This window comes from Orbicella franksi, chromosome 14, assembly GCF_964199315.1.
Source record: "Orbicella franksi chromosome 14, jaOrbFran1.1, whole genome shotgun sequence".
NCBI classification, from domain to species: Eukaryota; Metazoa; Cnidaria; class Anthozoa; order Scleractinia; family Merulinidae; genus Orbicella; species Orbicella franksi.
In genome coordinates, this window is record NC_138158.1 from 5,800,468 (window position 1) to 5,817,159 (window position 16,692).

The 16,692-nt window shown below is 40.4% G+C and overlaps 2 protein-coding genes and 1 pseudogene across 3 annotated transcripts in view; 2 read left to right on the plus strand and 1 right to left on the minus strand.

Moving 5' to 3' along the window:
- Window positions 1–16,684, minus strand: part of LOC145468083 (uncharacterized) — a 35,261-nt gene extending 18,577 nt beyond the window's left edge. The window contains exons 1-17 of one of the 2 annotated variants that reach the window (XM_081451753.1): window positions 15,778–16,684; window positions 11,972–12,040; window positions 11,600–11,701; window positions 10,937–11,017; window positions 10,077–10,130; window positions 9,496–9,646; window positions 8,533–8,814; window positions 7,885–8,016; window positions 7,070–7,251; window positions 6,411–6,542; window positions 5,772–5,838; window positions 5,243–5,342; window positions 4,441–4,551; window positions 2,419–2,497; window positions 1,793–1,873; window positions 1,135–1,201; window positions 497–679 (exon numbers count right to left, since the gene is read on the minus strand). In XM_081451753.1, the coding sequence (XP_081307879.1) occupies window positions 497–679; window positions 1,135–1,201; window positions 1,793–1,873; window positions 2,419–2,497; window positions 4,441–4,551; window positions 5,243–5,342; window positions 5,772–5,838; window positions 6,411–6,542; window positions 7,070–7,251; window positions 7,885–8,016; window positions 8,533–8,814; window positions 9,496–9,646; window positions 10,077–10,130; window positions 10,937–11,017; window positions 11,600–11,701; window positions 11,972–12,040; window positions 15,778–15,831 (1,927 nt within the window). In that variant the 5' untranslated portion in view covers window positions 15,832–16,684. Of the gene's footprint in view, window positions 1–496; window positions 680–1,134; window positions 1,202–1,792; window positions 1,874–2,418; window positions 2,498–4,440; window positions 4,552–5,242; window positions 5,343–5,771; window positions 5,839–6,410; window positions 6,543–7,069; window positions 7,252–7,884; window positions 8,017–8,532; window positions 8,815–9,495; window positions 9,647–10,076; window positions 10,131–10,936; window positions 11,018–11,599; window positions 12,041–12,687; window positions 12,758–15,777 lie in introns of those variants that run through there. The other variant, XM_081451754.1, reaches the window with a different exon arrangement.
- LOC145468117 (D-inositol 3-phosphate glycosyltransferase-like) overlaps window positions 1–16,692 on the plus strand; it is a 358,913-nt gene that overhangs the window by 88,707 nt on the left and 253,514 nt on the right. The window lies entirely within an intron of this gene.
- LOC145468171 (myosin-2 essential light chain pseudogene) lies at window positions 13,695–14,736 on the plus strand (annotated as a pseudogene).

Sequence of the window (16,692 nt, forward strand, 5' to 3'; positions counted from 1 at the left end):
TACCGCTCTAACTACTATAAGCTAAGCCGCTTCCGTATCAGATATTCCTTTCCATCATACGGAGCCGATGAAGCAATCATATAAAAGAAAACAACCTCGCGAAATGACGTGTGTAGTGCGGCTGAGGTGAAGTCTTCCTCCTTGCACACTTCAGAGCTTTATTCAGCACGCGCAATTCAAAACATTCAACAAGAAATTTTCAAGACTTTACAAAGATATCAAACTTAATTAAGCTGGTACAAGAGAAGTTATTAAACAAGTTACATTAGGTTGAAGTCGAGAGGAAATTATTTGGCTTTCCGTCTCTCGCAGCTTGCTGTCCGTACGTAAGTCGTTACCTTTTAAGGAAAAGAAAACATGTGCCGTGTTTCTATCGATTTACGGAAACACGATTTTTAACCAATCAGCGCGCTTATTTTCTTAGGACTGTTTTCTAAAAGACAAATATTCCCCTTATGGCTCGCCCAGTCAGTAAATAAATCATTATATAACTTACGGGGACAAGGTTCTTCATTGCAAGGTTCTTCTAGAAGTCTTTCACCTTCGCAAACCTTTCCTCCATACAGTGGAGACGGACTGTCGCAAAATCGGTAACGAATTCGCGTTCCACCATTACAGGCCCGCGAGCAATTCGTCCAGCCGGACCAGGAACCCCAGTTGCCATCACGTGGAGTACCAACTAATAGAAAAACCATGATTAAGCAGCTTGAAATCAGAGAAAATTTTACTACCCTATTAATTAATGATCTTCTATTACCCCTGTTCGGTGATACAGTTGTAACTAATTCTTTTAGAAAGTTTAAGTGGATGGAGCCCTCTTTGTATGAACATCAAATAAACAAAAACTTTGATCAGTACTTTCATACGGTATAGCAAAATAATCGTATTTTAGCGAACGCGCTAGGAAAGCTCCGGAGCGAGCGAGTGAAAACGACGAGGGTGACTGATGTGAGACGTTTTTCGAGGATTAATGCTTTCATCCTTCTCGCCCAACGAAAAACGAAAACGACTGTTTTGCATGTAGTATTGTCGGGGAGGATAGAATTGTTTATTGTCATCCATTGTTTGCTTGTTGACATGAACATCCTAGAGCTTTATTCAAAACGTTACAAAAATGATCAAATGAATGCAAACCTTTGTCACAAGCCGATGCGGGATCAAAGCCATCCTCACAGGTGCATTGGCCACTGTTGGTACAAACCTAAAGGACAAGGGAGGAATGAAGCAATTTTTTTTAAAGGTACGGATTAACATTTTGCGTTGTCATGACCGAATAGCAGGAACCAAAGGGTGCTGTAAAGAGCAAGCAAAATCCAGCGTTTGACGCGTTAGCCTAAGCATTGTAACATCTTATAACATGATATGAGGTTCGGAAAAAAAACGACGACAACTGAGGCAACGAAAACTTGGCTACTTCGCTAAACAAGAGAATCTACGAGCACTCCAGTTGCTCTGTACTTTTGTTATCTATATACATTTCTTAGCCGTCCTCTGAGAACATGGACCAAGTTCTGCATGTTTTTGACAACATATTCAGGGCGCTGAATCGTCCCTAGCCGTCTTCATACAACTTCATACAGCGCACGGCACGGGACGAGGTGGGAGCGCATGCAGGGTGAGATTACCCCTTGCTCACCTTGCACCGTGCCGCGTGTTGTATGAAGACGACTGGGGACGAGTCAGCCATGGCGGCTAATTTTTTGGAATTGTTTATTTAACTGGGGCCAGTTCTTAAGAGATTCTTATGTAAAATATAAATTTTGTTGTCAGCGTCATGAATGCTAAAACTCACTCCGCGTCCTGCACATTCTTTTCCTTTAACGACTCTGCATTTCTTTCGTTGTATTGCTTGACAACTGTTCTCCTTACAAACCTACAAACCCGGTGATACAAGTATGTAATTAAAATAGAGGTCATACGGAAGAAACCTGCTCAAGATAGAACGACTTCTCATACGCATGATTTTTGCATCAGGATTTATGCATATGCATCACTATGGGACTGCGAGGGCAAACTGGCTGTTCCACTGCACCGCATCAACTTTCTAAGGAACAGTTTTTAGTTAACAGTATTGCCAAAACGCCGGACTTTCCATCAGATCTTTTAGCACCCAAAATAAGGCAAACTTACCATGATTACACATGATAACAAGACCGTGAAAACATACTAAAGCTCAACGAAGATTGTTTTTTGTTTAGCTTCTGACTGAAGACAAAAGCAGTATGTTTGCTCGATTGGTGAAATTCCTTGGCATGAGGTCTTTTAACTAGCCTTTGTCTCACGCGGCAAACAGAAAATCACTCTGCCGATCAATAATCGATTTATCCTGTTAAAACATTATTAAGATAGCGCTTGAGTTTCCAGAGCAATAGTACAGTGCACCAAGTTAATTTTAAAGTTTCTTTTTTCTTTGCGTACCTGATTGTCTCCACATTTTGTTCCTTCTTTTACCATTCCTAACCCAAGAAAATCACTTTGATAATTGAGACGGGCGATGCTGTAAAGAAAAAATTATGTTAGTATTCACATGTTTACTCTCTATTTGTCTACACTATGATACAAATTTTTCATTCTCTTTAAAGCTATCTAAGTCTTTACTCAATATTTGAACGTAGTAGCCTTTATCATGATTGGCTCACTGATAGAGAAACCGACGCTAAAATACTAGAAGACTACATACTGATGAACTTGACTAATTTACTGGTACTAAACTTTAGACTGGTACTAAACCCTTTTGAAAGAGATAAAGTACCTACTGACATTTTCTGTCTGGTGTATAAATAAGGAAAGATCAATTTTAACATAAGTCCCCTAAAAGAGGTTGCCCATAGATTGTGTAAATGAAAATTTACAGTCAGGGAAACCGAAGATTTGGATCATATGCATTATTACTGAAAAACGTGTACACGAAAAGTGCGTTCCTTTGGGGAAATCTGGATCAGCTGGTCAGTGAAACAAGGTCACTCGAAACATGGAGCATCAAAGGAACTGATGAATTCACTCTGCATGGTCACAGATTCAACCGCGCATTTGATGCATTGTGATCCATGTGATCTTAAATCGTTGGCCTAGGTTATCCGAAAGGAACGCACCCGGAATCTTTGCCAGTGATCCCCTTATTGGCGCATTAATCATAAAAGCTATAAAAGTGTAATTAATTTGAGATTCTTTACAGAAGCCTCCCAAAGTCCAACCCTACGTCCTCGTCGTGGGAGGCGGTAACGGGTAATACCGGCTAACAGGGCTCTGGCAACTGAAACTGGGCGTGCGGCTACATGCCCATTGCCGCATTTTCTATTGCTACAGAAACTGATGATCAGTGAAGAAACCAATCCTTTGATTTCGGATGCGGTCTCCAGGCAAGATGGATCTGGAGGAATGACTGCACAGCACACAAAAAGAACACTTTTTCATGAACGGTTTAGACTGATTGAGCGAACCACATCTGCACTTTAAAATGTCCATACTATATTCTGGGCAGTGAAAACTCACTGAAAGTGCGACTTGGAGAGGATTGCAAGAGTAGGACAAGGTTTGCAAACAGTGGCCACCATCTTCAAACGAAGTCAGGCATCTCGGGTCTGTTAACGTTTTTCTCAGTACCTGACTAGTTTTTTTCTTTACATCAAGGCAGTCTACTGTCGCCTGGAAATTCATCTCTCGATATTAGAATCCCATCTCTCTCACGGGTGAAAAGAGGATGAAGTCCAAACAACGGCCATGATAGTCTAATATGGCCGCCATCTTGAAACAAAGTTTAAATATTCTGGTCTAATAATTTTATGTAGCAGCTTGGTACTTTTTGTGGGGATATCAAGATAAAAAATTATAACGTAAAACTTCATCTCTCGATGGTAGAATCCCATCTCTTCAACGGTTGAAAAACAAAATGATGTCAAACATCGGAAGTGTTAGTCTGATATGGCCCCCATCTTGAGACGAAGTCCAACATTTCAGGTCTAATAGCGCTTTTCTTAGTATCTGGCTAGTTTTTTTTCTTTACATCAAGGCAGTCTACTGTCGCCTGGAAATTCATCTCTCGATATTATACTCCCATCTCTCTCACGGGTTGAAAAGAGGATGAAGTCAATCAAACAACAGCCATGTAAGTCTAATATGGCCGCTATCTTTAATGGAAGTGCAACTTTTTTGGTCTAATAATTTCTTTTTTTTCTGTAGTAGCTTGGTAGTTTTTGTATGGATGTCAAGATATAAGACTTTCACGTAAAACATCGTCTCTCGATGGTAGAATCCCATCTTTTCAACTGGTGAAAAAGAGAATGTTGGGAAACATGGGCCATGTTAGTCTAACTCTGGTCGCCAACATCAAGTCACAACCAAGCTTTTGAACGCTGTAAGCGCTTAACGACCGTTACGCAGCTGGGCACACCATCATTATTTAAAGACGATAAGTAAAAAAAGCGCAAAAATCTGAATTACCTGCACTGAGCTCCAGAAGGATGAGGTATCTTCTTATATTCCACGCCGTAATCGATATCTGGCTTCTGTCGCACACTGTCTGCACACTGAATTTGTCCACACATAACATCTCTAAAATGATAGAATTTAAAATTTTCTTTATACTTGAAATTAAGGGAGACACGGTGAAACAATGACTAGAGTACTAGACTACGAGTTTAGAGGTCTGGTGTAGAGTTCTGAACGCAGTCACTGGCATTATATTTGTGGGGAGGGCACCACCTAGGCGCAGAGCAAATACTTCTAGAAACTTTGTACTTTTGAGCATAAGAAATAATAAAAATTGTGAGCATAAATTCAGCCTGTTGAGCAATTGGGCACTCAAAGACCCGACAAGACTTCACTTTACAGATTAAACTTCGTGTAGCGAGAAACGTTTTAGTTGCAGCTGACTACGGCCAAAACAACAATAAATCACGCAATGCATGCAATTTGCCATGGCCAGCTTTAGATGAATGCAATCAGATTCCAAGTTCCAGGGCAAATTAGCTAGTGACTTCATTTCTATATAGAAATGACATGTTTAGACTGAACTAACAAGCGCATATTACAAAGGAAGGTGGGACCAAAACGAACACGGAGATTGGTTGTTAATTTTATTTTCGGCTTCAAGTGAAAAACGTCACCGTACGTTTGTTTCAACAAATTGCCAGTTTTAAATTGCTTCCCGAGTAATTACTCCACATATCTATGAATTTAATCTTCATTAATTCTTGGCTATATTGTTATTAATAACACAATTCATCGCTATGGATCATCTAACCTTTTCGCACAGGGTTTTGGTTTTGCGGCATCGCATGTCCCGTATGGCGTTCCTTCTGAGTTGTATTTTTCCCAGCATGCTTTCCCGGCTGAACGGGCAGCTTCAGGTAGATGATAATACAGGTTAATTACAAAGCCTAGACTTAAGGCGTTGTCCTTTCTCACTAAAGGAAAGGAGGGTATTCCCAATCCTGTTCGGTTTGTTACTAAGTTACTTCTCTTTCTTAATAATCAATGGTATGGTTGTAAGGCACAAAGAATATAAATTAGTAGTGACATATTCTCTGCGTGCGATGTGCGATTTTTATCTCTGATATATGGCAACGGACCCTATAACCACAAACGAGAGAGGTAAACTCCTGTGAACAGTGTAGCTTTCCAGATAACGGTGTAAAACTTGTCCCTGTTGATCGACCCAGCCTGGATTACTGGTGTAGCAACTTCCCTCCGTAGCACGTTTTGATATGGTTTTCTTGGGTTAAACGTCACATAAACGTTTCTTTACTATTCATCAGTTGGGAGATACTTACTTCCTCCCCATAGATCAGAACACTGGGTGTCCGCTGTGTCGGCACACTTCCCAAGGTGGCAGTAGGACTGCAAATTAAAGATAAACTTTGATGAACGATCAATCAGCCAATCAGTGAGCGGGAGGACTAATGATGAGGGGAGGTACCCTGCGCGTCAAGCGTAACGCGGAAGGCTTGAAGGGGAGGCTATGAGCAAGGGAGAGTGAAACAAATGAACGAGGGAGCGAGTTGGGGAGTCATTAAATACGTTCAGTCAAAGTCGGAGATTAATCAATTAATAAATCGTTTGCCTTCAGAGTTAGTGTAACGTGGACGAAGGAAAACTATTGTCATACAGAACACAGCACAACACCGAAGCTCACACGCTTCGTACACACTCACTCTGTGGAGGCGCGACGATTCACTAGGGCAAAGGCCCCAGCTACATTAGTCAAAAACGATTGCTGTGCATCATGCATAAAGTAATTCTCTGTTAAATGGAGTCCAAGAATGCTTCTTTTAGTCTCGCCATATTAAATATCTTCGTTACACCCAAAATTATGCAAAACTAGAACGAATTCGTCAGCTTCTCGACAACAAACACTTGAACGATATCTGAATCTGACACGAGAGGGGAAAGTTAGAAGAACAAACTCTTACATTAGCCTCTAGTTTATCTCCACTCTCACTGTAGGCCTTCCATTCTTTTCCATCTTGACTATACCAGAGGTAATACCCTTCAACTAAGTCCCATTCTTTCCCTTCAACCGCGACTCGTGTAACCATTTGAAGCTGCGAAGAAGATACGAAAATTATATATATGATTTCACAATACAAGTGGTATTTTAAAAATTAAAATTAATTTAGTAATTAAATTTAATAATACAAATTATTCAAATTTAATGATTAAAATTATTCTTCAAAGAAACTGCCTGATCTTGGAGAGGCAAAGTTAGTAACGTCATTTTATCACAATCTCGTTTTAATGTCAACTCCAGACAACTGTTTTTAGAGACAGAAAGTCCGTTGTGCTTCTCGGGTGAAGAAGAACATGTTAAAATTTTACACGCCAGTTGATATCTTTACAGTATTTTTTAATTATTTTTTTTTCGATACTTTTTCCGAATCTGTTTTTGGTGGCAAGTAGATAATTCATATTCAAGCGATGCTCAGATGCCTCATTTTAAGTCATATATTTAGCAACCTAAGGAAAACTTCTTCTTAACTAAACTGGAGGAATAAAACCTTCTTCGGCCTAGATACTACCAGCGTAAAGTAATATCAGGGCTTTAGAAGTGTTAGTAAACACAACACCACACCTTTCCAAGGTCGATCTGTAGATATTCGTCTTTATCGCTTTTATCATTTGGTTTACCACACCAGGCCTTGGGTCCATTGAGACGAGCATACTTAGGCAACCACTCATCACTGAGATTAGATGAAGCAGTCAGCTGATTGTCTCTGACGTCACCGCGCGATATACCAAGAGAAAGAGCACAATCTGCGGAAATATATGAGGAGTATGCCTAAACCAAACAGGATAATAAACAGAAGCGCAAGAGATTTTCGTTCATTTCATGTTGTCACTCGTAAATTTTTGAAAGGGCTTTTGAAAACCTTCCCTACAATTTGGGATCTTGCCCAGGAAGACATTACATGTGCAAAGCTTGCATAATGGAATATCAAACCAAACATATGTCTTGGACGGAAGATTTTGCCGTCTGTGTGCGTGCCAGCCTAACCAGCACATTCACAGCCATCTTCTTTGAGCCAAGCTCCACGCAAGGCCTCCACGCTCTTCCACCATGAGCATCTGAGCTCCATCAGTCGTGGCGGGTACACCAAATAAATAAACCAAATAATCTCCCCAGCCAAATTAAATTAAAGAAGCTATATCACGGTTTGCTCATCTTGAAAAGTTTAGCCTAAATGTTTCAATTTCGTCTTTTGTAATCCGTGAATCTTTTCCATCCTTAACTATCCTTGTTCCTTTTTGATTTATTATCATCTCTTTGGTATTATGCTATCTTGTGCGTGGTCAAAGTATGATGACTGAGCTCCTTTAAAAATGATATTACCAAAGTCTTTTTAACTTTTTATTTAAGCATAAATCAAACGTAAGTGTAGTGATTACCTTGCTTCATGAATGTTACTTTAGTACGTTCCTCATCACATCCTTGCCATAAACAACATTCCACTCCTTCTGCAGGTGCACCTCCATAAAGATGGAGACATTTACCAGTCGGTTTGTGTCGTAAAGAATGAGCTATTGAAAATCAAAAAAGAAAAAATGCATTTACATCAGGAAAAACCAACTCAATTAGCCTCATCGACCTTACGTTTAATCTTGGTCCGAGAACTTAACTTGAGAGAAACTTAGAAGCATTAACGCAAGGTGGCCAAACGTAATTGGCAATGAATAGCTGCTAAGAAGGACTAACATGAAAACGATAGTAACATCACAAATTGGCAAGAAATGGCGTTGGATTGGCCACACGCTCAGAAGAGATAGCAAAAATGTTGCAAGACAAGCCTGGAACTATCAGCCGCATGGAAAGAGGAAAGTTGGACGGCTGGGGAACAACTGGAAGCGTTCTATGCTGCAGGAGTTGAAAAGAGTGGGCTTCTCCTGAGAGAGAGTCAAAGCACTGGCAGAGAACTGAGCATGTTGGAGGGTACGGGTGGACGCCCTATGCTCCCCCGGGGGTGATAAAAGATAATGAAGATGAATTCTTAAGTACAAGTTTAAGTACAAATGTACTGGCAAATGGACAAATCATACCGGCAGTTCTTTCAAACTTGGCATCTTGAGGCTGACATTTGCTGCTAATCATAAGCTCACATCTCTTTCCTTGAGCTGGCTTTCGCTGGCACACCATCTTGCCACTGCAGTGATGTTTAAGGGTGCCATCCGCTGACAGAGTAAACTGCATGAATGGTTGATCGCAAGGCTTTGATTTAGTGAGCACAAGAATAGTTCCATCAGGAGGCTGACATTTCCCTCTCTGAGGCTTGATACACATTCCGCTTGCTTGTAGGAGAGGGGTCGGGGCCGAAGGTTGCGCTGCAAGCCAGCAGTGAAAAAAAGTTGTAGACAAAATTAAAGTACAGTCGAACCTCCCATAACGGCCACTTCTCTACAACGGCCGCGTTTTTCCGTCTCGGCGGACAGGCCATACACATTCACTCTTCTTTTAACCCCTCAACAACGGCCACCTCTCCACAACGGCAACGGCCACTAAAACTCGTCCCAACTGCCAAAATATCCTCTCGACAAATTCCAGTTAATCAACGACTGACGAGTACACAAAATCCCATTTTTTATTGTAAACGGTGACTAAAATTGATCCACACGTACCGCGCGCCGTTGGTCTCTGTTTCTGTTAAGTTTCTGTTTTATTGATACATTTTGATTTAAACTTTTCTCTGTCCCCAAGGTGTCCGTTGTGGAGAGGTTCGACTGTAGACGTAAATTCTTGCAATTAGGGAGTTTAAGCATGCGCGTTTTTGAGACGCGGACGGCAACCAGAAGAGAAGATTTCGCTTGCTAGGACAATATTGTCTCCCAGATTTTTTATACTACTCATCTCTAATGAAGAAAAGATACTTAGCAATGTGAATATGGTTGTGTGAGGACAAGTTAAAAGTGAAAGTAGCTCACTTCCGGCTACCGTCCGCGTCTCAAAAACGCGCGTGCTTAAGTTCCCTAATAATTTTCCTCTTTACACGTAGACCGCCATCTTACCTTGTTCTCCTGAACAGCCATACAATTCTGTTTTGAGGCACATCAGCGAATAGCTCCAATACTGAGGGTTTATCCTGAAATACTGCGCCTCGATCGGTGGATTTAGCACAGTGTTCTTAGTCTGATCTTTGGTGGTTGGTCCGACAAGAAGCTGAAGAAAATTCAGATTTCAACAATTACATAATCCAAACAGTTTTTCTCTAGGGCGTAATTGGTTAGTGCCATTATTAACTTTATTTCCCCGTCTCCCCATGACTTGCAAAAACGCCACCAATCTGTGTACGAAACAATAACCAGACCGAGATCGAAACAAGAGAAACTGTGTAGTATTTTAAGAGGATTGTGGTTAATTATACATTTTCCTGGGAAATGAAATTGTAGAGGCAGTTTTTGTCCTAAGTGCATGCCATGAGAAATTAGTGTTTTTAATGCCAACAATTTTACGAATGTTTATTTGCGTGGGGACATGTACAAATGGAGCGATGATGCTAAACTAAACGTGAGATAGGCTGACTTTGAAAATCTGAAAAATATCCTAAAATACAGTTCAAAAGACAAGTGATTTAAAACTAAGCCCTTACCTGTCCTTTACTGTTACAAGGATATCCGTCGTAAATAAAAGAATCTGGAGGGCACTAAAGTATATAAAAAACGGCAATGTTAGCTTGTATATTTTTAACCACCCCTCCTCCCCCCTTCCCCAACTTTATATTCCACTCCTCCTCAAATCTACCCCAATGAAAACACTTATGGCTACCTGTGGCTAAGGTTTGGAAAGAACATGACTGTTGTAACTGTGTTCCGGTTTGTTAAAAATCGATTGCAAATACATGGCATGTAGCGTATTGATAAAGACAGTCAACCATTCGCATCTGGCTTAATTGCATGGAAGCGTATTGTCCACTTCAAGACAGTAACAAGTATTAAAAAGATACAACTTGAATCAGTTTTCTCGTGTCGTTCTTTTTGCGTTTTCAAAAAACGTTCCCTTCAAAATTTCAGCTCAGGGCTAATTTTTGAGACATTCGCGACAACCTGACGTGTTCAGGATATTCCCAGTGAATTTATGGCGCGTCTTCCCGGGGGGGCACTGCCATATATGGGCTATATAGGTATGTGCCGCTGTGAAGGGTATGGTTTTCAAGCAGTTTACTCTACGATAGGGTATATAAATCAGAGCGTTTGGGTCTAGAATAGGGTATAGTTTTTCACAAAACTGACTAGTTGGTTGAAGATTTTATCTAGACTAAGGAAACTAGGAATTGCCACTCAAAAATACAAAAAAAATCAAATCGGCAAGTTTAAATTTACGCAAATCAGCCTCAACAGTGTCAATAGATGGGGGATTTGGGGAGTTTACTCTAGTATAGGTTTCTTTGTATGGAATGAGTGTAACTATACGATTGATATAAATGTTAATGTTATGCGGTATTTTACTTACATCTCCTTTGTCTCCTGGGCAATACTCTGGTACATCGCAGTCGCCCTCACTAACGCGACATAAGATACCGTGAGGTTTAAACTGCAATAACGATCACGGCAGACAAGAGAAAAGGGTGGTTATTTGCAAACATTACAAGGGTTAACACCAAACAATGTCAAAATTCGTGGCTTTATACCGTAAGCCGATGTAAAAACGTAAGGATGTAAAAATCTAGAATGACAAGCCTTTTTTTAATCCTGGTGCCTCATAGGGTATGGTATGAAACCGGAAATTATGACAAGAACTATACCTGTCGTTTTGGAATTGAATAGGTACGGGTTGAGCTCATTTCAACACAGATTCGCTTCTATAAAAGTACGCTGTAAAACGCGACAATACAGAGAGGAGGGAGATATAAGCGCGTAAACAGTGGGTCTTCTTTCGATCTCTTTCCTAACCTTGGGAACCGCTGCGGAGAAGAGGGGTGTGATAGAGCCAACGCGCCCATAACTCTGGTAACTTTCAGGTTCTTCTCGAAACATTTCGACGATGACCTTCGTCACTTTTATCACACTAACATCAGGACTTTATCTTTCCCGTTGGATTAAGACTCAGCTTTCATCAAATATAATTTTACAGGATATTCTATTGTACAATATAAGCAATGCCGTTAAAACTCACCACACATTCTTGACAGCAAGCATGATTCAGCACACTGCACTGAGAGCCAGGCTTCAGCTTACAGCCCTTGGCTTCACAACATGGATCTCGCTCCAGGCAATCCTTAAAGAAAAATAAGTAAAGAAAAGAGCAATAAATTGTGAGCAAGAACTTTTTCATAATCAGGAGCTCGAAAGGGAGGCTGCCTTGAACCTACAAACAATAGGCATCCTTATCTCGTACAAGTTATATTCGAAAGTGATCATTGGTATGAGCTATTTCGAGAACCTTCAAATGAAATATATATTTGTTATCAAAAATGAAGAGTGTAATAATTAAACTGGTTGATTATTATTTCATCAGAGTTTTTCTTAACTGCAAAGTTAATCACACCTCTTCGCTTCCGCAGTCGCATTCCTCTCCTTGTTCCACGAGTCCATTCCCGCATCTTGGTCTTATTTCCTGTAAATTAAAAGAGAAAAATATTTTTATTCAACTGAAAAGCTCAGCAGTGAATAGGACTGCGTTACGCTGACTGGATTTGTGGTGAAAGTGGTAATTTAGAAATTCCTCTTCTTGCGTTTTTCCTTTCTTTGTCCACCAACTGAAAGTCTCGAGGTTGATCAGCAAGCCTAGTAAACAGCCAAGGGTCTACACGAAAATATTTTGGTTGAATGTTTACCTTTGTACTATCTAATGGTTTGTGACCCATAATCGCTTTAAGATCCTTGACAATAGCTTTTTAAAAGCGCACCTTAAGAGCTATGTATAAAGTGCGCAGCTCGATTTCGCTGTTCTCATCCGTTCGCGTTCCTGAGTTGCAGTTGGGTGGGAAGCACGGACTCCCTTCCCGCACAGCGGCCAGAGTCTTAATGTAAGTGCCTCTTGATAATTTAACTTGAATGTCATCCATGCTTATTCATCGTTGTTAGCCCATCAAAGTCTTCCTCAGCGTTGACCTTCTTTGTTTTACCGAATATTCTAACTGTAAAACTCCGAAAGTAACGACCAACCCCAACTGAAAGTAAGAAAGAGCTGCTGTAGCATTTTAGTAAAAGACTAGCGATTTGTTTTAATTTCTGCCTTATTCTATCTTTTTCTTTTTTTACCTTTGAGATTTCCTGCCACTAGTAGTTTTGTCCGTGGTGTAAAAAAAAATTATAATACACTGTGACAGTGGTCCTTAAATGAAAGTTAAAAAGATAGAGCAAATCTGTTTTCTTAACAGATGACCTAGAGGCAACGCCTTGTAGTTGATCTATGTTTAGTCACGAAGCTTAGGGCGTAACGAAATCTCAGACTTGCGTTGGTGGATACCTGTTCCAAAGATAGACGAACCTTATCTTAAAATTGAAAAATTGAAAAATTTCAAGCGATATGAAAACAACTAGTGACTTTATTATTAAGAAACAAAAGAAATCAAAAGCTGAGCTGCTGCTTATTTCAGTGTCAGAAATAACCGGTACAAATAAAACACTTGTTGCACGGCCGGGCGAACATTCCTGAGGTATCGGTTGCAGCGGGGGTTCCGTTCTTATCATTAAACTGTATATTCAGACACTGGTGTGACTGTCCTTGGTTGTGACTCAGTAACAGCGTATTAATCGCCTTTAATCAAATGCTTATAACCAATACTTATAGGACATTAGTTAGCTGAACGAGTTTTGACGACATTTTGCCGTTTTTACTGAAATCGGCGAGACAGAACCCAGTATTCGGCTGAAAGGCCCGTCACGCTATGTAAACTTCAGACAACCTTGTTGAACTGAGCATTTGTTTCTGGCGAAAACACGCTATTTCTTTCGCGGCGTTTAGACGAGTTGTTTTCCATGGAACAGCAGTCGTATAATTTTTATTTACGGCTAACACTATAAAACAAGTATCAGACAGATTGGAACAACTTTTCGCCGCGTGATTTTATTATCAACGTAATTATAATGGTGTGTATAGTTGTAGGGGATTCCATTCATTGTTAAAATCTAACAACTCATTTGTTTTGTGGATTTGATTGGACATTTGTGTTTTAAATGACAACATCTTGACAAATGCCAAAATTAAATGATGCAACTAGATGAGACCTTTGTTTGATAACTGTGCCAGAGCCCGGTGTCATATCATTCCAGCCAAGCCCTTTGAGCGAGAGCTTTGCAAGAACGCCGTGAAAAAAGGAAGGGAAGTCTGTGGAAAGCATGTCGAAAATCAGCGAAGACCAAATGTCTGAATTCCGAGATGCGTATTGCCTTTTCGATCGTATTGGCGATGGCAAGATAGACGGCGAACAAATCGAAGATATGCTGCGTTCTATGGGGTTGAACCCTCTAGGCTCGGATCTCAAACAAGTCCGAGAAGACTTCAAAGACGAGAGAGTCGAATTCGAGGAATGGCTTGGAATCTATACACAATTCTGCACTAAGCCAGAGCCAGTGAGAGAGGATTTCATCGAAGCATTCAAGTGTTATGACCGAGATGGTTCAGGAACGATCGATGGAGCTTCGCTGCGAGGACTGCTGTGTCTTCGGGGAGACAGTAAGCTGACGGAAGATGAAGCTAACAAGTTGCTTGCCCCGTTAGAAGATACTCAGAAGGGTGTAATAAACTACGAGGAGATCATCAAACTGGTAATGTCAAGGCCAGAAAAGGCTGAGTGATAACAGACTTTATTGCCGCACCTCTCAGATGCGAACATTTATCTGAACAGAACTGCCTGATGATTTCACTGATCTTTTTGATTTAATTACCCACAAACTTCTAATCAAGTGGTATTGCCTAGATGAAATATTGTAATTTTAATTCGTCTTCTTTGACAGAAAATTAGAAGTCTCTTGCAACTCTGGTACAGATATAGTTTTATGCATTTTTACTCCTTTGTTTATTAATTATGAGTTCAATTTTGGTGGAGTACATGGAGGTAGCTAATGGTCTTTAGGGACAGCGCTTTACGCTGATGGTTTCTTCGACCTAGAAAAAAGAAAGAGCTGGAATAAAACTTTCTTTGAGAAACTGCGATAATTATTTTGTTTGACTCGAATCTAGGCCATTGATGCCTGTTGTTTCTATTCCGAGTCTGGTCCATTTAATATTCCTTGTCAAGAACAATAGCCGGCTTTTTCTTTGGGTGTGACTTACGGAAACGTTTATCTGTAAAATCGGATGTTTCGAAACGAGCAAGAACTGTTAAGCTAAGAATCGATTTGAATGTACTCTATAGTTGTTAGGATGTAGATATGTGCTTAAAGTGTATTTATGTCAAGTTTTATTCCGTTGGATTTTTTTTAAGGCTAACAGACTGCTTGTTCGAAGATAAGGGAATGTTCTGCTGAGTGACTAACTGATTGCTTCGGGGACCCTGTACTATAAACAAACTACAATCAATGACATTTCGTTGGATTGCGTGACCAACCCGCCAAAGTGTATGTTGTGTAATGACAAGGTTATCAACGTGACGTAGAGCTTTTACGAGCAAATGCATGTGCAATGAGGCAAGCTATTGAATGAACACTGTGGAACAGGAGTATTCGAAAAAGATAACTTTTGCCAAAATCGGAAATCGGAACGCTAAAGGCCAAACCGTTTTTGACCCTCACTTAAATTTATTTGAAGTACCAGACGTGTTAAATTATGCCACAGACATGCTTTGACCTTAGAGAGAAGAGTCTGAACCATTTCCAGGGTGCGACATTTCTTAAAGAGTTAATTGAGTACGAGTCGAGATTGAAAAGTACGAAGAACGATCGAATAGACAGCGTGAAGTGAGACTGTCATTTGCAGAGCGAGCGAGAGAGGGCGAAAGTTCGGTTGCTCGCCGGAGAAGCGAACGACTTAAAGAAAATCTAGGAATCTATCATAAGGTGCACGTGGTGAAGAGCAACATGGAAAAATCAGCAGAAATTTGACCGTATCAAAATGTAGATATCACTGGATGAGGGCCATTGGTCTCTCATTCAATCCTGTCTCTCTTGATCTTATAGTCTAAAGAAGTATTTTCTTTTCTGATTACCTTTCTTTCCTTAAATGTTGCGTTTGAAAATTTTGGATGTAGATCAATAAGATCCTTATATTGCTTCTTTTCTTTATGCTCGTCACTTAATGCCATTTGTTCCGGCGCGCAATTCCCATTTTAAGTCGGCCAGTTCTTGCCCAGAAACATGATTCAGTTGTGTCCAAGAGAAAATGACTCTTGCGGTTTCTCATCAACTCACCTCCTTTGGTCTGTCATACAAACAGAAGTCGTTCACCTTAGCAAGACTTTTCATGCTGCAGTCTGAAAATCCAGCCACACGGGTCCTGTTTCATTGACAACAAAGACAGTCAAGGGTAAAAGAAGTTAATTTTTCTGGGCTTCATCCTAAAACAAAAACGAGGCTTACAGCCGCCTCCCCCCCTGGGGTCCTAGTTCCCCTCCGGTCCTCTAGGTTTCCCTATTATAGATTCTGTGTTGACAACAAAGAGACCCCATGGTCCTCTTAAAAGGAACTAAAAGGAGGGGTTCAGGTTCTATGACTCTATCCGTCAGTGTGTAATCTAAGAGTTCTAAGGGACTATCATCAACATTGTTTTTGTCTGAGGTCTTAAAGGAGAGAAACGCTCAAGTTGGGCGCTTTGGGCTCAGGCGTCTAAAACAAAGCCTATAGGGTATTCCCACCCTCACATTTGTTTTGGACCTTGCTATGAAAAGCCAGTTATGAGTTTCTTCAGAGAATGTTGTTCTCGGTAACGCTTCCTATATTTTAAATGCTAGATCCTGCACAGAAACAATGCTATAGTGAGTTGTTCCGCTGTGTCATCTCCTTATAGATCAGAGGATTAAACGTTAAGTCCTCACAGAGGAGCCAAAATTAACTATGGACGTGGACATTTAAGATCAGTTAATTGTGATAGAGGATGTCTCTGCATTATTTCATCGACAATACCAAAATGAATTTCATGAGGTACTCACTTGTGTCCACCCATGATACAGCCTCTGGGAGTCAGACAAGTACATCCGCCAATTTCTATCGGGAAAAATTCAAGTTAATAATTTAACTGAGATAACTAAGATCAGTTATTGGCGCACAGCCATTGATACCCTTGACTTCGTAAGTATCCTTTTAGATGTGAGTTATGAGGAATATGAA